Source organism: Notolabrus celidotus, chromosome 21, assembly GCF_009762535.1.
Source record: "Notolabrus celidotus isolate fNotCel1 chromosome 21, fNotCel1.pri, whole genome shotgun sequence".
In the NCBI taxonomy this organism is placed as follows: Eukaryota; Metazoa; Chordata; class Actinopteri; order Labriformes; family Labridae; genus Notolabrus; species Notolabrus celidotus.
Window position 1 is genome coordinate 13820428 of NC_048292.1, and position 21752 is coordinate 13842179.

Consider the following 21752-nt stretch of genomic DNA (forward strand, 5'->3'; position numbering starts at 1 on the left):
TGAACTCTGTAAGAGGCGTGCCGGTAGGGGTGGCATGTTATTCATGATCCAATATGATTTCAAAAATTGGATGGCAAATCTCATTACAATGACAACAGAACTGTAATGACTTTACACCAGATTGGATTCCATTATTTTGCATAATTGGCAGAAATAACCAGGCGTCGTTGAGGGGGAGACACACACACTCACACACACTTAGTTATTGCTCATTACTCACAGTATTAAGAACACATTAGAAGGAGATGTACAGCAATAATATGAACATGCTCCTATTAACACATTCAACTATTTTGGCTAATAACCAACCCAACGTAGCTGCTTCCTGTTCACCAACTCTCCATTCTGAGGGTTATAATGCAGCTTTCTCTTGCCTTTGTGCTTTTATCTCAAAACTCTTCCATAATAAATGCAAATTGCACATTCCAGTCTCCTGCTTTGAAAAAAGAAAATAAATCACATTCTTGGCAGCCTTTTTACAGATAACAAATGATATCATTCATACTTACTGTAGTGAGGGAACTTCAAAGAAATTCAACTTTGCCACTCTGACTATTAACTTAAAGAACTCTTCAGCATCATTTGCCAAACCTTAATGATGCTTTTCAATTAAAAGTTTTCCTTTATTTAAAACCATGAACTGAAGAAAAAGGGAGAGAAATATCTTCTCTGGGGATATTTTGATTTATCTGCTTTATTACTTTATTCCTTTAGCCTAGATGCTTGGCTAGCAAACATAATACATTTTTTGGTTAATGAAAAGGGGATTTCTGCACAACTTAGGCAATTTAATATCACACCCAACATTGTGGAAAGGCACAGGTAGCTGATATGTGTGGAATAATAAAGGCTCAAAATCATTTAGCCACATTGCATGTGTTCATCACGTCTCCACCTAACACTGCATACTGATATTTGAAGTCCTTACAGTAATATTAATTTTTTAGGTACAGACGTTTTGAAAACAAGTTAGCTGTGGTAGCATTTTTTTTTAAAGTAAAACAATCTATACATGCTGTAAGAGTATATATTACAGTATGCAACTGTATTTTGATTTGTTTTACCTTTCATTTCTTGTATTTACTTGTCTTTATTTGTTTCATTTTTTATTATTAAAAATATGTTCGTATTATCTTTTTCTATTATTATCATTATTTTTATGATCATCATTATTTTTTATTATCTATTAATTATATCATATTTATTTATAATTATCATTATTTATTATTATTATCTTTTTTATTAAAATGTTTTTTGTATTATCATCATGTTTTATGATCGTCATTATTTTTGTTTTATCTTTTTTATGATTATCATTATTTTTTTTAATTGTCATTATTTTTTATTGTTATCTTTTTTTATTAAAATGATTTTTTGTATTGTTTTCATTATTTTTGATTATTATCTTTTTATTATTATAATTTTTTATTATCTTTTTTATTACTATTGTTCTTCTCTATTATTATCAGCATTATTATTATGTTTTTTATTATGATCACTATTTGTATTATAATCTTTTATTATTATCATTATTTTGTTGCGCTGACAGATAATTGACTAGTTTATGTTTTCATTTGACCTTTTTCTTTTTCTGCTATTTATTTATGAAGTCATTTTTTTCTTTCTTTTTGTTTATTGAAGAAGATGCACTATTTTTCTGTTTTATGCGTAGATAAAATTATGTCAATGAATGAATGTTACAAAAAGATGAAAAAAATACTAAAATTGTACATCATAAAAAATAGAAGACCTTCTTTTTGTGTTTTCTGGTGATAAAACTTAGAAACTACATTATTTACCTCATGCATTGCTATAATATTTGATTTTATACATTTAAGACTGCAAAAACACTCAAATCTTTAAGTTCTGAAGAGATTTGTATTATTTTGAAAGCGATAAAACATCATCGCGGTTTGTCGCCTCTGTAACTGCAGAATAAAAAAGCCCTCACATGCCTTGCATGGCTCTGTCAGAAAGTGAATGTCCTTGTTCGTGTCACCACAGCTGTAGTGTAAAGATCAGATTAGATCATGGCAGCCTCTTGCTCTAAGCTTCTCCCCGTATGAAGTTGTTTGTACCCCAGTGCATGCGTGTCTCTTTGTGTACTCTATAACTGCCTGTAGCATTGTGAAAAGTGTTGCTGTATGTAGTGCACAAGCTAGTGTCCATTTATTTTTGTTTTCACACTGTTTATTTTACATCAATCAATACATCCTATAAAGTGTGGATGTCAGCATCCTTTGTGGGGTTTAATATTTTCTGTAAGCTTTCACAACCCACATCTTGAACAGCGCTGAAGTGACCTTGACTTTGAGACAGAACAGATTAGACAGATAACGTTGTCAAGACGTCAAAGCTTGCACAACAATGTGGTGTAAATATGTAGTTTTTACTAAACAAAAAACAGTGATGGTTATGAAACAGATTGAAATTTAAGTTGGTTATGAAACAGACTGAAATTTAAATTGGTTATGAAACAGACTGAAATTTAAGTTGGTTATGAAACAGACTGAAATTTAAAGTGATGCATCTACTTGACCTACAAATGCAAAAGAGACCATCAGGGACAAGTGTGATCGGTGCAGTAACAGTATTTCTTGAAGCCTTTTTAGACTGGGGTGGCCCAGCTGTGGCACTGTATCATGCAGGGGTGGCATAAAGTATGTGTGCACATTTAATTATCACTTCTGTCCACACAAATTATGCTCACATCCCAATTCTCAAATAAATGGCATGCTGTATCGTAGGGGTGAGTATTGCCAAGAACCTCACGATACGATAAGCATCGCGATACTTCGGTCACGATACAATAGTATCACAATATCACAATATTGTGATGTATTGCGATATTCTACACAGTAATGTAAGAAAAAATAGGGATGGTGTTTATGTAAATCACACAGTATTACTCAAAATTGAAAGGACAAATTAAGTCAAAACTATTTGATTGAAAACAACTTTTCCACTTTATTGTTTTTCAAAACTGAAGTTGTATTTTAGTTCCAACTTGGCTAAAATGTGAATTTTTATTATTACAAAAATATCGATATTAAGAGTTGAAATGTCGATATCATATTGGAGGTCAAAGTATCGCGATATATTGCTGTATTGATATTTTTTAACACCTCCACTGTATCGACTCTTAATAAAAACAGAATTTGAGGACTTGCAAATCATCATATTTAATTGAAAATAGTGAAAAGACAACATATGAAATGTTAAACTAAAAAAATATATTTTAATGAAAGATTTGATGTCCGCAAAACGTTTTGAAGAAGTTGGAACAGGGACTGTTTACTATTATGTTGCATCACCTCTTCTTTGGACAACACTCTTTTTGGGGACGAGGAAACCATTTTCATTTTATGATGCGCTAAAAGTTTTCCGTTGTTGAAAAGTCAGGACTGCAGGTAGGGCAGTTTAGTACTACGGCTCTTTTACTACTGAGCCACACTGTTGCAATATGTACAGAATGTGGTTTTGCACATTGTGTTGCCAAAATATTAAAAGTCTTCTCTTAATAAGCCATTGTCTGGATGGCAGCACATGTTGCTCTAAAACCTGTATACTCTGTTCAGCATCAGTAGTGCCTTCCCAGATGTGTACGCTACTTATGCATCACTATAACAACACAGATAGGACTTTGGAATTGTGCACTGATAACAAGCAAGGTGGCCCCCCCTCCTTTTAAGAGCACTTGGAGTCCATGATTTCCAATAAGAATGTCAAACTTTGACAGGACAGTTTGTTGCTCAGGCTCAGTCCAGCTTAAATGGAATCAAGTGCAAACAAGTTGGTTTAATTCATTTGGAAATGCTTTTTAAATGTTTTTGCTATTTTGACAGAAAGACTATGAAGGACTTCCATTGCAATTTTTGATACATGGATTCCTCTCCCACACACCTACACCGCTGTCTCATACTTTAGATTTTGAAATATATTCCTACAATTTAAAGAACAACAAAAGAAAATGTTCCTTATTTGAATGCAAGGAAAGCTAATAGTTGATTTTAATATAAGCCCAGCCTCTAATAAGACACATAGCCAATCATAGTGAAGGATTTTGGAATAAAAACTAAGGTTGGTGGATCAGATTTCACACCTGAACACAACTCTGGGTGTCAGACAAGGCTTTATCCACAGGAGGCGCCAAAATCAACCCAAACCAAAAATATCCTTATAGGAGCTTTAATTTCACACATTCAAATAAACTGCAGAGATAACTATTTCATATACCCTAATACATACTCAAACAGGTGCACATATGTTCATATTTGCCACTTAATGAATGAAGAGTGTTCAAAATATCAAGAGCAGCACTGTGTGTATGCTTTGTCTGTGTTTTTGTACACACGTGTCTGTCTCCTGTCACCTTTGATAAGTGGGCCAGTACTGCTGAGCACCTCTCCTTGCTGACTTAAACACTTGAAAGGTGTGAACGTGCTGTTGCACTACTCACACAGATGTGTTTGTGTACTGTTGTGTACTTGCATTAGCTTAAATATAGTTATTTATGTCTGCATCAAGTCATTGTTAGGTTGAAATGGATGTAAAGCCAGAAAGTGGACATCCCAGGTTATTTAATTGGATTTTTACTACTGTTATTAACTTGTAAGAGAAAAATACAGCTTATATTGAGACTCCATTGTCTTCATAGTATTGTGAATGCAGGAGGAGAGCAGGTGGGAGTTGAGTATGTTGGAGATTTTATTGAGCAGTTTGCATATTGAATGAGTCATTAGGTTTTTACAAATGCAGACACAAACTTCAGATACACCTTACAAAGATTAGACTGCACTACATCACTGAGCATCTTCCTCTCTGGATAAAATACACACATTCTTCTCACAGTGCGAACAGACCACACTACGCCGTGCTGTGTAAGCACCAGCAAAAATACTTTATTTTTCAACCCTGCCTACATGCCTTCCTCCAGCCTCACACATTAAGTGTCCCTGCACAATAGCCTCCCCTGAGGGGTGTGATGGTGCGACCTCAGTGTTATCATCACCTCTGAAGGTACACGTCTGTCCGTGGTAACATGACCTGACAGAGAGCATCATGGGACGGTCGGTCTCCTCTTCTCTTCTCATTTATTTGTATATTTGTTGCATGTGCACAATCGCAGATGTGCCTCACACCCACTCTTTGCACATTAACTTACACATCTCCTGCCATAGCTCATTAACAAACACAACAGCAAAACAGAGAGCAGATGCTAGCGTTTGGCACAGCTTAATGGCTTAGTGTCTGCTAATTACAAACTGTTTAAAGCTTAGGTAGCAGGAACAGTGGCAGGAGGAGTCACAGATTCTTTGTTAAGTTGCCATCCTGTTAGTCTGCACCTGTAGAAGTGGTGGGCAGGTTGTGGGAGTCAGTGAACCAGCTCTGTGGCTCTGGGGCGCTCTTATGTCAGCAGCCAGGCTAGCTTGTTAGCACCCTGCTAGCCTGCGTATTGACAGGGAGCCCAGCCATGTGAGAGCAAAACAACACCACTTACTTCACTGATCCTCAGTGTCAAAAACAAACCACCGCCCTGCAGGGGGATAAAGCCAGATTCAACTTCTATCTGTAGCTGAGAACTTGACTTAACAAAACACAAATATGTGTTATTCTTTTTTTACCGACTAAATCATTATGTTTTTAGTGGAAAACAATGAGTACATTTTGTTCTTACATCCAAGACTCATATTTGGAAAAGTTGCCAGATTTCTATAACTTCAGTTAACAATGGGGTACCACTGCTTTTTTAACCCACTTGGCCTTTTCTTGAGTGCCAGATTAAGGCTGAAAAATTCAACTTAAGATAAAGTTATACTTACAGGAAAAAAATCCCCCTCCAAAAACAAGTATTTCAAGGTACTTTTACCTTGAAATAAGCAAAAAAAATCTGCCAATAGAACAAGTGAAAATTTGCTTGGTAAGATTTCTTAAAATAAGACGTAATATTTAGAAAACTGTGATCTTAAAATTAGCAGGGAAAACTCATTTCAAGCAATATTTGACCAGTATTTTAAAGCTCGGTTTCTCAGAATAAGACAGATTTGCTAACAATTAGTATTTTTTCACTCAAAAAAAAGATTTTTGCACTAATACATTTCATCTCAACTTCTTCATTTGAGATATATTCACCATAATTTTAATTGTATTATAGCGGCACTTCTCTAGGTTTAAGACCATCTTGTACTTGAAAGAAGATGGTTGCAACACTGTACAAATAAGTAATTGTAATGCCTCTGACAAGGCTAACAGCCAATCATAATGTAGTTTTTGAGGGGGTCAATCAGATTTCAAGGGGGGCCCATGCCACCACTAGCCATCCCTCTAGACCCTGCTTTTATGACACCTACTCTCTGTTCAAATGTCAACCCTGAGTGCATTCTCCTCGAACATATCCTTTTGACTTTTATGGTGCCATGGTTATTCCCCAAAGGCCATCTTTACAGCAAATTATCCCTCTTCTCCAAAGGCTTTTTCTTTTGTTTATTCCATAGGTAGACAATTCTCAAAGAGAAATCAAGTATAGAAGAAACCAAAGAGAAAAATGAGATTTGGTCTTTTATAAGTTCTGACGTGTTTTTACCACCATTAACTGATTGTACACTAAGTCCTGGATTTAAGGAGAGATGTTCCAGCAGCTGTAACACTTTGTTTTTGTTTGTCAGCACACTGTGACATTACAGCTAGGTGTGGGTACAAATGGAGGAAAGAACTTTCCATACTCAAACCTCCAACCCAGTCAGATACTAATTTTCAGCCTTTTATAAAGTTACTTGTCAGTGATGTGCTTTTTCTTATATTTAATCATCATCACTCATTTCTACTTGTTTCTCTTTTGTTCTCTTCGCAGGCCGACAAGTTTGTTTACTACTACGCCAAAGAAAAAGTAAGTACAGCTCAATCCCACTTTTCTGTTACTCTCTTTGGCCAGGCATACACCCTGCAAATTAAGCCCAAATCTGACCCGATTTTTGAGTCATAATAATAATAATAATTTTATTTGTAGAGCACTTTTCAAAACCAGGTTACAAAGTGCTTTACATGAGCAGCAAAATAAAACAGGCAGACCATAAAAACACACAAGTCAAGATAAAGAAATAAAACATATTTTAAAAGACATAAAATTCCCCTAAAATAACTCTAAAGGAATACAATTCTTTTAAAATATATTTCTTTAGACGGTTAAAATAAAATAAAGTCAAATAAAATTCAGATAAAATCCGGGAAGGCTCTGCAATAAAAGTATGTTTATAAGGGATTTAAAAGAGCTCACTGACTCAGCAGACCTGATCTCTTCGGGCAGATGGTTCCAGAGTGTCAGACCCCTCACTGCGAACGCCCTGTTCCCTTGGGTTTTCATTTTAGTATTTTGAATGCACAATAAACCTCTGCCCAATGATTTCAATGTACGCGTCGGATCATAGGATATTAAAAGGTCTGCTATATAGCTCGGAGCAAGACCATGCAGAGCTTTAAAAATAATCAGTAAAATCTTAAAATCAATTCTAAAACATACAGGGAGCCAGTGCAAGGAAGCTAAAACCAGAGAGATGTGGTTGAATTTTTTTTTCATCACAACTGCAAATCATTTTCTGTATCATCCAGTGTTCCCCCTTTAGTATTTTTAACCTATAAATGTAGGCTTTTGACCCCAGATGGAAATGCTCCTTAATGTAACTGCTCAAGTTATCAGCTGACAGCTCAGCTGATTACATCTAAGCATCCAATTGGGCAAATAGCAAAATGGGTATCCTATTTTAACTGCATTGGCCTGCTTTTATTGCTGCTTCCCCTGCAATCCATTTGCAACCCGCCTCCACCTCAGGACCTCTTTTTACACCTGCTTTGTTGTATTGTTTTGGGAGTCTTTGCTGATGCTCTCCCTGCCTTGGCTTTTCATGTATGCACATGAAAGCCAAGGGAGGTGTGCTATCCCTACCTCATGCTCTACCATTCCACGTAGGCACATTGAAGGGCAGGGAGCTTCCAGGAATAGAGCCATACTACCTGATGTTACTTATCTCAAGCAAATGGTTAATTATGTTGATGGTGGTCCTGACTGAATTAAAGATTTACCAGGTAGAACATCTCCAGATAGATATGTTCAAAGTTGTTTCATATTACCTTGAAATCAACCCAGGTAAACCATCTTTTTTTTCAAATCTTATACATTGCTTTTTCTTTTTTTTTTACACTCAAGTACCAGTGCATGTTTTGAGCTGAAAATTCAGGAACACGAGTTTTGTGTGAGACATGAGATGCCCACCCCCCGGCCTCAGACGTCATCTGTCTGCTCTTATAAACAGGGATCAGCTTCTAATTCCCCTTCAATGTCCCAGTGGGAGAAAACGACGCACCCAGAGCACACTAATGTCACTCCCTATTTGACTGACAGCCCCTCTCCCCCTCTTCCTCTTCCTCTCTCTGGATGCCTGGGTTTATGTTTCATGCCTCAAATTTTGATTCAATTTCCGTAGCTTTATCTGACAGCGGTGACATTTTAGTGATCATCAACATTGACACCTTGTCATTCAAATTAACAAGAAACTGCATATAGGGATTGTGTGTAAATGTAGGGAGGGGAAAAAAAGATGCTTTGAAGGATTGTTTTGAAATTCCTGGTTCTGATTTTCCCCTTTTTTTTGCAGCTTTATGAGACAGATGACGTAAAAAGAAGAAAGAACGCATATGTTCCAGATGATCTGCAGATAGACCCTGACTTCAAACGGCTCGTCTCGTACAACACCACCGCCGTCCACATCCCCACGGATATATACGAAGGCTGTGAGTTGAAACGCAAATTCACAGAGGAAAAACACATCAACACATCCGTCTTTATAAATAGTAAAACACAGCATCCAGCACCTCCCACCTTGCTCTATGTCTCTCTTTATTCCTGTCATCACTATGTCCAGTATCTACAGTACGTTCCCAGGATGAGGCGCTCAGCCTCCCAGCGCTCTCTGCAGTGTACACTGTTCCAACCTAAGGCCAGGCCATTCCAGTCTAAATATAGTGCAGATACCAACAACGCAATGGGCAGCACACTCAAGCCCCCTCTTTGCCCTGGTCACCAGCTGCTCCTTTCCCTCCCATTTATTACTAACCCCGCTGACCTCTTGGGACAGTCGATGCCTCGGTCAGGGATAGCTCTTTTTGTGACTGCTCTGTACTGAGCAGGAGCTGTTCACTGTGGTTTTTGGTGTATTTCACACATCCATGCCCCAATTTGCTACTCATGCTTTTGGCTTCTTAATATATATGTTGAGTCATATTTTCGTTGCTGTCTTTGGCGTAATTTAATATTTAATCTTTAATTCTTGCATTGCTGTAGCGATGGCGTTGTTGCCATTGACCATCACCAGTTCATAATTTTTGTCTGGACCAATAGACTTAAAAACAAGAGGGGGAAAAAAAGTACTTTCATGATCCCCAGAGGGTGAACCCCAATAACCTTAGTGGTTATTACCTTTTTACTTATAACCATCAAGATGCCAAAAGTTTTCATGTATCATGTGATGTGTATATGTATAAACCAAGCGGCAACCTTCGGTCTCAAAGTATGAAGCCCATGCGGAAGTGTTATAAACTGCAGTTCAGCGGCGCTATTTGGTACTGCAGTAATACCACATTTACTTGACTTTCACTGGTACATGTGTTAGCATGCTATCATTAGTAATTACCCAAAGACATGTTTGTGTTAAAGTCCAGAGTCCACAGTTGTAGCTGATTTAGGCTTACACATTGGCAAATCTGCAAGAACATGTGCAAGTGCAGACATGCCAGTCCTATTATTCACAGTACATGAACACTAGAGTGAAAATAAGAAATATTTTGTGTCCTTGCTGTAAGGTTTGAATGTAGAACAAAACCCTCTACTTTCCTGGTGGCAAAACAAAAACAAAAACATGCCTGCTGCTCTTTCCTGTTGTTGTTCAGTGAGAATTGTTGATGTTGTCAATTTCAACACTGTTGGTGGTTATTCCAACTTGTGTTCAAGTCACTTTAGTGCTTGTTGAGGAAGCTCAAACAAGCCTCGACTGCATGAATTAATCATTGGATTCAGATTACTTGTTGTTTTACCATACCACTCTTTCTTCTGTACTGTCAGCACAACATGATACAAGTACATTTCTCTTTTATGGATCAGCTTCAAAGTTGAGCTCATTCAAGGCTTTAACCAAGGAGTAGGTAAAATAAAGCCAGTGCAGAAGTGTGGAAAAATGCACATCCTTGAGTGTCCACTTGATGCTAGCTGCAAAAGCCAAGGAGACCCCATGTCCAAATACCCATTTTGCCATGAATTAAGCACATTTACAGCTGGGTACGCAAAAAAACTTTGGCTTCAATCACTCATTTCTTTGTGAGTAAAAACTTTTCCATTATGTTTACATTAAAGAGTTATGCATAAATTTGATACATAAAGGGCGTGGCAGAGTTGACTGACAGGTAGAAGCTGTTGGCAAGGACGCTTAATGCCTCCCTTTGCCAGTTTCTTAATTGATCAAAAGTTAGGTCGAGTCAGCATTTCCAATATGGCTGCCACATCTTTGGGCTTCAATGGGACTATGCAAATGTTTTTACATTCTATGGCCTGAATCCACAAGTACTGGACGCAGGAAACACAATGAACAGACCACCAGTCAAACTGGATTTAGCTTAAATAGGTCAATCAATAATATAGAGTGCTTTTACTATAAGATATGTTCAGGACAATCTGACATCTGGTTACAATGGAGCAGTGTGTGTGTGTGTGTGTGTGTGTGTGTGTGTGTATTGGATGAGTATATTTGACTCCAGTGTAAGTATATAGAGACCCACCCATACATTAGTCCATTTATCTTTGCCCAGGAAGCGTGTGCTTGTTTAACAAATTGCTATTATCTATCCACTGGCAAAAAGACAAATCAATGAGAGTAAAGAAACACTAAGGCAATACACGCTAATAGATCCAAACCCTCTGGGTTATTAGCTTCTTATTCTAGGACACTAATGAGTTTGATACAAGGGCAAACTGACACACAAGCTTGAGGATGCATGTTTTAGTACACACATAGAAACATGCAGTGCAGATGCACTCACGCAGTATGAGGGGAGGAATCAAAAATAAGTCAAAGAAGACGAATTGACATGTAATACAATTGTAATCTAGATCAATCTAAAGAATCAATGTGTCAGCAAAAGGTTAGGGAATAAGACAACAGCACACTTTTGGCTTTCACGCCACTTAACACGACACACTATGACTAACAGCTGTTCTTTGACATTTTACACACTACATCGAACAACACACGAATGCAGCAATCTCTCCACACAACGGGTAAATAGTTTTTGTATAGCCGCGTGTGAGCCAATAGCCTTCCTGGCATCGATCAAGTATTCATTTTCAATTTGGGTAATGGTCGTCACTCTGCATCGGCTAAATGCTGAGGACTCAGACATATGACTTCAATGCCCTTCCACAGCGAGTCACTCCACATACGAAGTCGCTCTATAAATGTGCAGAGTGACACGCCTCTGAGGCCTCTGACTGTGCAGACATTTCTGTCATTGCCAAACGGCCAAATGTACTCAGTTATTTTTGCAAGCAGCAGTTATAAGGATGAAAGGACACAGGGGGAGGATGGGGAGGGGGGTTGAGGAGGATGGGGGTTGTTCCTTGTGTGATTCATCAGTCCGTCTTTGGTCTCTTTCTGCAGCTATAAATGACCTCTGTCTTTCTTTTTCATGTGTGTTCATTCAGCACTTGTTGAAGTTGTTTTGACTTAACTTTTACTGTCCTGATGTTTGAATTAGATCATTTCAGATTTTACAGTTCCTTAGTTATAAGGTCCACAAACCTCTGTCATAAAGTTAATCTGGCTCAGTTAGTAAAGTTGAATTAATTGCTAGGTCTGCACCATAGACTGTATAAATAATGGACGTAGTATCCGTGACGTCACCCATCTGTTCCTGAGCGCTGATTTGAAGCCAATTGATGGCGGTAGCCATATTGGAAATGTGGAACTCAACCAGGCAGAGTGTGACGTAAAGAGGCAGAGTTTGAGCCTCCTAGCCAACAGCTATGTGTTCCCGTCCGGGAGTCAAGTCAGTCATGTCCTTATTTGGGAAAAAAATTGTAATCTTAATATCTTCTGAACCGTTCCGTTAGAAAAGAATTCACCCCCCGTACAGTGTGTGCCGATAGAGAGATTAGCTAGGAAGAGCCAAGCTGTTTTTTGAACACCCTGAAACTGAAAAAAGAAACACTGGCATTGAAACACTTGTATTGTAAAAATTTTGTAACGGCATCAAAACAGGTATTGGCATTCAAAACATTTCACTGAAGACATCAAATGTTATATTATTTAATTTCTAGAATTTTTGCATTCTAATATGTTTTTGAATGACAATCATATTATATTTATTTGATGTCGATGACGTTTTTCTTTTTTTTAATGCAGTTTTTGAATGCAGAAAAACGTCATCGAAAAAATTAATAAACAGGAATAAACCAGGAATTTACTAAATTGAAGGTTGGCACTTAATAGGGAACTTAAATATAATTGGGGAAAATATATTTTAGCATAATCCTGACTAAAACAACCAGATTTCCTTCAAGTACAGTCAAATATCTATGCTATTCCTTAATCACATGCACATAGCACACTGCTTACTGCAGGGCTATTTAGACCAAGCCCCCTACATGCACTGTGCATTCCTCCATCACATGCACAGATGTTTTCTGTAATCCTGCAGAGGCTAGGCTTGAGAAGCTTGAGGGAAGATGCTTTTTTATTTGCATGTTGAATGGGACTTTTTTGGAGGGAGAGGGGCTCTTTTCATTTAACATTTTGAATGGGACTTGGTTGGGATTGCATTTTTGTTAATTTTTGAATGGGTTGGGTCGGGGGCATTCATGTTTTTGTTCTTCAATGAAAGAATTGATTGTTCAATAAAATATTTAACACTTGATAAAGTTCTACTTACAAATAAATCAGTTTTAATTGTATTATTTTGAATGGATGTCTTCTTATAACAAAAACAAATATTTATTCTTGGATATGATACCTTTCCAATAAATTACCCTCAATTCCCATAATTCCCATGGAAAGTATCCAATTTGAAATATTTCCAAAATTCCCCAGCTTAACTTCCCATGGAAACTTACTGGAATTTTTCCACTCCTTTACAACCCTAATCCCTACCAGTTCCAAGACTTCTGCTGGTTTGTTGGATTTAAATAGATCATTTGTTAGTAACGTAGCTAAGCTAGCTGTTGATGTTGGTCCACCCTTCCTCTGTCACTCGCTTCCATCAACAAGGATGGGCTCCCACATCGATGCCACTCAGACTGGCCAGCACTGTCAGCGTTGCCATGACAATGTTCATCCGAGTATGTGTGTCGGGGAGGCCACACACACACTTGGACACGCCCTTGTGTTCTTTCTTGTTGTGCAGAGGGAGGACTTGTAACTTGATTAGGGGACTTTGTCTAGACAATGCTGGCGCCCTTGTAGCTTTTATTGATGCTGAAGGAGATTTGTGTCATCCATCTCTTCTTCTTTGATTGCGATGGACCTTTTACGTCATCCCATCCCCTTTAATTTTTTCTCCTTATCTTTCCGCCTCTTTGTCTTTTGTTTTGTAGTCCCTTTTCCTTTCTTTCTCCCCTGCTCATTTTGCAGGATTGCTAATTCTTTATTCCTTTCGACGACTTCTTCTCTCCTCCGCTCCATCTTTACCCCTTTGCCCCATCCTCCCCTCTTCCCCCATCCCTCTCTGCACTTTATCAAGCATATTTATAGTGGGGTGTGCGGAGACAAATGTGCCACTGTCTCTCTCCCCCGCATAAGTCCTGCTGATCACAATCTATTCTCCCTGCTGATCCAGTGTGGGTGGTCAGACTGGGATTCATTATCGTGTTTTTATGTGTGTACGTGCATGCTCACTGGAGATGAATCAGAGTTTGTCCGTGTGTGTGAATGTATTTGAAAGAAAGAGAGACGGGGGAGAGAAGAAACACTTTGGGTGCGAGAGTCAGCATGTGTGTCCCATCTCGTGCACCTACCATCCTGTGTATGGTTCTCATGGATGCGTATGCGTGTCTTCTCGCTCATTAGGCAGATTGGCGTGGATGCAATGAGAGGAGAGCGTCGCGGCCTTGGCAGGAGAGCCGAGGCTCATCTGATGCCTGTTTGCATCAACGCTGTGTGGCACCTGTCAGCCTGAGACACACACAAACTGTGACGTGCTGAGATACTTTGACACCGTGTATGCAAGCGTGTTTGTGTCGAAGTCACTGTCCCTGTGGCAAAGCTCACAGCATATAAATTGATTTTGTTTTTCTATTTTGCACTCTTGTGCTACTTGATACACGTCCTGTTTCGTTTAAGCTGCTGGCTGCCAAACTCTGAGATATCTCCATCTCTTACTCCACTCATCCTTCCTTCCTTATCTGTGTCCTCTGTCCTTGTGACAAGCTGGAAGCTTTCCCAGGGTGTTCTAATCAGCTGATTGGGATTCACAGTCTGTGTCCCCTCCATATCCAGAATTCGACAAAACTTATTTTGACCCATCCATAAAACTCCTGGAAAGAATCAGAAATATCCCATTCTGTATTCCTGATTGAAAATGTATCTGATAAGGAAGCAATATCACATTAGAGGGAGTGATGTGCTGAGTACAAGCACAGCTGTGATTTACTCAGAGGCACGAGCCCACAGGAGTGCAACAGAGGATCAAAGTGCTTTGATATTCAGGACAACATCTCAGCTCTGAGTGTGTTATTGCTTTTATACAACCATTGCAGGATGTGTTAGTAAAAGGAAATAATCAACAATAGATTGCTATTTCCTCCTCCACCGACTCAACCACTTCCTGTCATCACACAAACTCTATAAAAGATGGACGACAAGACAGCTCCTCCTATCACGCTGTGTCATGGTTGACAGCTACGTTGTCAAAATGTGGCTGCTGTGGCTCATTGATTAGGAGTGTAGAGGAGGAACAGTGAGAGAACACGTAACAAACACTTACAGGAGAGTCATTGAATTTTCGATAACATGAGTGTCTACTTCAAATCAACATGAACAGTCTTTTTTGGAGCCTGAGCACCGACAAGGTCGGCGAAGGCCCTCCTGTACCCCAAATTTGCTTGCCTCAAGGCGGCCCAAAAGTCACGAAACTTATCCCAAAATTCAGCCTCAAGAGAAATTCTCATATTCTGTTGTTCGTTTCTCACAATTTGCTCTATGGCGCCCCCTACACCCATGAAAATCAGACCCGCCACTGGGAAAGACTTACATGCATGAACATTTTTTTTGCGTATTTATCATGTAAAGACTTTTTAAAAAGTCTATTATGGTCATGGTCTAAAACCTTGAATGCCTGATTTTGGTGATTTGCGGGTGCGTATTTAAGAGAGCTCGCCCTACAATTTAACTCCGATTTTGACTGTATTTATTTCAAATGTGCTCAGAAACAGCCTTCACACCTTCATAAAGCATCACAGGTCAGACTGTGACCTGTCGTTGAAAGGTTTGACACTGGGGACGCCTCAAAATTTGACAAAATGACAAATTTGTTGGATAAAAGTCGTAAATATGTACGAAAAAATGACACATTTTCACAACAGGAAATACTTATAGCTCCTTCAAACAGTAATCAATCTGTTTCAGTTCATACACATGATCAGGGTCCATCACTCAACACACCTATGGGTTCATTTCTCTCCAACAGCCATAGCGCCACCCACAGGAAACACATGGTACTGACATTTACATACAATAGCCGACCTCCTCCAAATTTGACATGTTTCATCGTGGACCAAGCCTGAACACATCAGTTCAAATCATGATAGAGAAGATGACAGATGAAAAAGAAAGATACTTTACCCGCACCCACTAAAAGTTTCCTCACCAGTTTGGGAGTTTGGGGATTTTGTAAAAAGAATAATGGGGTGTTTGTTGATAACGTGTAATCTAGAATGGTGGGGGTGTTAAAGTTTTCAATAGATATCATCATAATATCATCATTGTGATTTTTTTTTGGCAACAATTATTGTGACTTAAAAATCTGTTTTGATGACAGCTCTATTATGTAATGACCTGAGTAATCTTAGCTTTTTTTATTAATGAAACAAGAGTGTGTTTGGGTCTGAGGAAAGGGCAGGATGTCAAAACTACAGCTCCACCAGCCAGTTCCCTCTGCACAAACTCTGTTGCTATTTGAGTAATATGTCAATGCCTGTGGTGGTGATGTTTTGGCATCACTTTGGTACAACCAGTTAAGAAAGTGAAGGCACGCTGTCCATCTTTATGCATAGTAAATGGTTCAACTACTTAGCTAAAACTGGACTGTTGCAATGCAAGCCAAAACTTGTCCTGCATTTTAGCTACTTTGTTTGTGTTGACAAGTTACCACAAACCAGCCTTCTTTTATTAGGTACTATACATTTATTCATCTCATTTAATTGACAGCAAACTGAGAGTCCGTTGTGGGACCATATTGGTAGTCAAGACCAACACTCTCTGATGTAATAGTAATGAACGCTGACGGACGGGCTGAGGCGGCGTGATATTAATAGTTAAACATCCTGTTTGAGTTGTATTCTCTATAAGTACTCCTGGAATAGCTATTGTCCAATTAAGAACACTTGGTCCAAACTAACTCTAGTGTTATGTTAACCAATAGCAACAATTACTATTAAATCATATCCAAGTGAGGTTAAAAAAAGACTCAGCAGTCATTAAATACAGTCATTAAATAAGAAAGTCATCAGCGTAGATGTTGAGTAATTGCTCTTGATCTAAAGGCAGTCGACATTACCAAAGGGTCTTTCCTCACCTTAATGACCTCGCCACCTTACTCCTTCAGTAGAGATATAGTAGTCATGGGTTAGTGTGTGTGTGTGTGTGCTGGTGTCCATGTCTCTCTTCACCGTCCCTCTGGTCATAGATGCCATGAGTGTGCTGTGTGTCTCCACATCTTAATTTGCCCATTCGTAGTTTTGACAGTCACATGATTTAACTACGCTTATTATTTACTTCTGGGTCCAGAGAAAATGAACACCTATGTGTCAGACGGGCTCTGACAGATACAATTAGTACTTGTACATTGCTGGTATTTAATAGGAATCCACTCCTCAAGTTTCCTTTCATCCAAGCTTTTACTCATTCGCCACAGCTTGGTTGATCACAAGGCCATTAGTGCTCCAGAATCAAAGAAATAAGGGACCTTGATCATGGGACAAAGAGCTTAATCCAAGTGGTTGAATTCTAGTAACAGAAAATGCAATATCTACGTGATGAATGTTGGTGCGTTTAGTAAATATTTGGTGAATAGTTATGCTACTATCTTATGTTTGGCTAACATGTATACGTACAAATGTACTTATTTAACCTAAAGCAAGACCTTTTTTTCAAGCAGTCTAGGTGGATTAATGCAGAGTATAACGTTAGTCAGCAGGCTTTATTTTAAGAATCCAAACAGAAGTTGCATACCAATCATGGTTGACAAGACAGCTGAGCTTTGCACTTGAGAAACTGGTGTGAGCGTGTTACCTAAGGTGCATTTCGACCAAGAGTTCCAGGGTCTTTTAGCCCCCAGAACTACATTCCCCGAAACTAAAAGGTTCCTGTGACCCCATTAGTGTCTGCGTTTCGACCGCGGGCTGAAGTCCCGGGTAGATAGTGCAAATCCGGCCAGTGACATATGGAGAAAAAAATTATATTAAATAAGATTTTGAAATCTTAATAAAAAAACTAACTTTGTAAACTCCACAAACACTGTTACATTCAAACGAAAGTCCCAGGACCTTTGAAAAGTACTACCCACCAAGCAGGGGCTTTTCAGGGGGGAGATTATCTACCCCTGAACTAAATTTAGTCCCTGGTTCATTCGGTCGAAAGGCACGTAGTTCAGGGGTAAAGTCCATAGTTCCGGGGTAAAGTTCCTGCGGTCGAAAAACGCCTCTAGATCTTCATATTTTGTAGCTTTGGGCCAGACACCAAGCTGCCAAATTCAACCAATTGCCCAAATCTATTGCCCCAACCTCTCATCAAATTTTTCTTAAGTCTAATTTGTAGCGTTATTTAGGAAGGCAAATTTAGCTGGTAAACAAATGGAAAGAATTCAAATGAAGCGAGTATTAGAAAGTGCTTTGGGATACAACTTTGGCATCTGTCATGCCAGCTGGGGGACCGTAGATAAAGAAATGAGGGACAGTGGCTTGTTTGAGTGGATCTAAAGTGTGAAAGCTGTAAGATTAACTATGCGCCTCTGTGTTGATGTTGTTTAGTATTTGCAGGACTCTTAATCTGAAGGTGTGGTTTAAACTGACCTGACTGCAGGGTTAATTTTTGGAATAGCATGTTTTCTACAAAATCAATAGTGAATGGCAAAGTATCATGGAGCAGAAGGGCCGTTCTGTTGCAATGATTGTAGCTTCTCACCGCTCTACCATCCCCTATGTAATTACTTTTAAATGCACAGGCAGTTTCAGCCACCAGCCAGCTGATGACAGGGAACTCACAGGGTATCACTTGGCATGGCACCGTGAAGCTTCCCCCTCCTCTCCCTCACTTCCTCCCACCTCCATCACCCTCATCAGTCACTGCCAGAATCCAGTTTGATTTGCTTTTGAAAGCATCTACATGCCTCACAGGGAATATTTAGTAGGCTGTCTTCTTTTACATATTCAGATTCCATGTCTTCTTGCCCCATGAATCATTCATTTTTCCCTTATCTCACATGTCTTCACTTGTTAACCATGTGATATTTGGATAGTGTGATTTATGAGGCTGGCATGGCTGGGCATCTCTGCTGAATTTATCATCAGCTGAAGAGGTTATATTTCACTCCTCAGTCTGCGTTGTTTTCACTGGTGACCACTCAATGGAACACCAAAGACAAACCACTTTAAGGGGCAGACAAATATGAGTCTGCAAGGATGGGTAAACCTGGCGTGCTCCATAAGAAAGCACAGCACAACAATATCCACTTCATAGTATCCTTCGAATTAAACGGTTTACTCAAAAGAAACAATTTGAGAATGAATATTACACAGGAGGGAATTCTACTTATACTAGCTTAACTAATGTTAGCATCTACAAGCTTAGAGTGCCTGTGTCCATTAATGTCTTTATTTTAGCAACCACTTTGTTGAAGCAAACTAGGCTCCTAATAAAGTATAAATAACAAAGAATAACATTTGAAACACCACAGTCTTTTAATGCCACTTCCCTGTCACAGACCAATCAAAATCAGGAAGGAGCGGGACTTCTGATAACATTTTTGTAAACAACAAATTTGGATGGGAAATTGTGTGTTTCTTTTAAAGTAACAGTGTCCAGGTCTAGAACTGATGCTTATGCTATGACACAACTTTTGACGATTGTTTTTACATTTTTTTGTAACACTATAAGTATTTCAATAATGTAACTACAATATGTCAATAATGAAAAAAACTAAGTACAATCCTAAAACAAAACATCATAGAGTTTTTAAAGAGGCCCTTTAAGTGACTACCCAGTGCCAGCATATTCTAAACTTGCTAGCCATTATTCTGATGGCTACAGTTTTCAGTGATGGCTACATCCAGGCGGATACCATGACCTGGTAACTGATTCACCTGTTTGATATCTGATATTTGATATCTATATTGATAACTATATAGCAAGCCAATGTTAGCAAGTTTGTTAGCTTTGACAATTAACTAAAGTTTTAACCAGTCTCTGTTGCTACAACAGTTAAAGCTGCTGTTGTTGGTAGGAATGGTGTAAAAAAGTTGCTTTTTTTCTGCTGGGTATTGAGAAAAGGTCATAATGCCCATCTGTACTCATCGGTAAGTGAAGTTATTTGAGACTATTGCGAAATCTCTGCGTTTTCCAATGCCTTTGAATCAAGCAATGTTATTATCCCCCTTGTTCCTGTTATGACGGACCAATCATAGCTTATCTCCAATCCTCTGTCCTGATTGGTTAAGGGGCGGCTCCTACTATGTCCTCTAATTGGTTATGAGTCCGGCACTATCATGACTGCACACAGATCTGTGTTGGGGGGCTAAGAGGAAATCTGGTTGGGAGGGATAGTGTTGACATTCGAAGTCCCTTTCTCTGAACAGATGTTTACTCTCTGACTACAAACAGCAGCTTTAATGTTTTTTTGTTATATAAGTAGTGCAACAAAAAGTCAGTAGTGAATGAAAGTTTGTTTCCTGAACACAGAATAGAAAAGCGCTCTCTACTGGCTAGCATCTGAGCTGTTTGCTTGACTGCTACAGTTTTGTAACAGGACTGAGTCTCTGCAAGAAGTTACCATTATTTTAACCTAAGATGAAATGCTTTTTGAAAATTGAAACACACCTCTTTTTACTTTATTTAAAGTCTTTTTTTCCTCTGTTCTCTTCTTCCTGCATTTTTTGTATTTTTTGAACATTCAGAATTGCTTCATTATTGTTAGTTTTTTGAAGAAACTGACTCTTAAGCACCAACACATGCACCCTGCCCTCCAAAATGTCCCTCAGGCCACAATAATGCATCTGATGAATAGATCTAACTGGAGGCAGTGTTGCTCTGGTGATACTTCTCATTTCTTCCGCTCATCATGGTGACCTCGAGCGAGTCACAAACACATCGCCTCAGAGATGGATCTGTTTACACTGAAACTGTGATTTGTTCCAGCGTTTGTTGGGGATTAGGGGACACTGCCTTGCAGCGACTTTGATTTAGTTGCTAAGGGCTCATCAGTGGTGCCTGAACTGCCCATTTGGGGGCATTTGATGTATGTTAGCATCCAAAACTCCAGTGGGAGACTATAATGGCTTTATCTATTTTACACAAAGGAAACACAAGCACAGGCACAGCGAGGAAGGACACACTTCTCTCCATTTAAGTGATTTATTTTATCCATCCTCCTCATCATTTATCCCACACACAAATAACCCATCAATAACTTACTGTCACGAAAACTAGTGGGACACTTCACACTAAATGTGCTCTTTTCTTGTTAGTTTACTGTTTTTTATTAGCAACACGGGGGTGGTGGGGATACCAATGCTTCCTGTATGAGGTCTTGTTACCCCTTAGATGTCTTGTTACCGATGTCACGGAAACCAGCAGGACAAATCCATTAAGTGCCATCCACAGGGAGGGGAGAGATCAGGCCTGAACAAATTGCTGCCACTTATCATTGGGACATGCTTTCTTCTGCAGTACCAGAGGGAGATATTTAAGAGTCAGCCTAAACACTCTTTTATCCAACACTGCAAGGAAACAAATCCTTGGTAAAGAAGGTGGAGGTGGAGCGTGAGAGCTACAAGACCGTGAGAAGAAAAAATAAAAAAGAAGTGGGAGGTAGAGAGAAAACAGAAAGTGTAGTTGCTGTTCAACATCTTTTTTTTATCCGCTCAGAACTTTAAGGGGTCAATCCAATGAAGAATTTGAAGTTCTCTGACATCAAGATAGAGACACCCAATGCAGTGCCCGCTGAGTAATATGTGATATGCTAAAACTACTATTGACATTTCACTGCTATTTACAGATTCTGCATTAAAAAAGCGTGACCAGGTTTTGATATCTTAAGAGTTCTAATTTGAGTTTGTTCACTAGTGTTATAGCAGGCATTAGCTGTTTACAGAAAAATGTATGTTGTGTGAAGAGTAAAAAGGATGGAATACAATCTGAACAGTGCAATACTAAACATCACTCATGCATCTCCTTAACATCCAATCAACAGTAACTTCATTCTTTCCCCTCAAGTTGCTTCTATAA

The 21752-nt window shown here is 38.8% G+C and overlaps 1 protein-coding gene across 1 annotated transcript in view; it reads left to right on the forward strand.

Annotated features, from left to right (window-relative positions):
• Window positions 1–21752, forward strand: part of cacna2d1a (calcium channel, voltage-dependent, alpha 2/delta subunit 1a) — a 139409-nt gene that overhangs the window by 59207 nt on the left and 58450 nt on the right. Inside the window, exons 5-6 of the mRNA XM_034673988.1 lie at window positions 6851–6886; window positions 8649–8784. Of these exons, the coding sequence (XP_034529879.1) occupies window positions 6851–6886; window positions 8649–8784 (172 nt within the window). The remainder of the gene's footprint in view (window positions 1–6850; window positions 6887–8648; window positions 8785–21752) is intronic.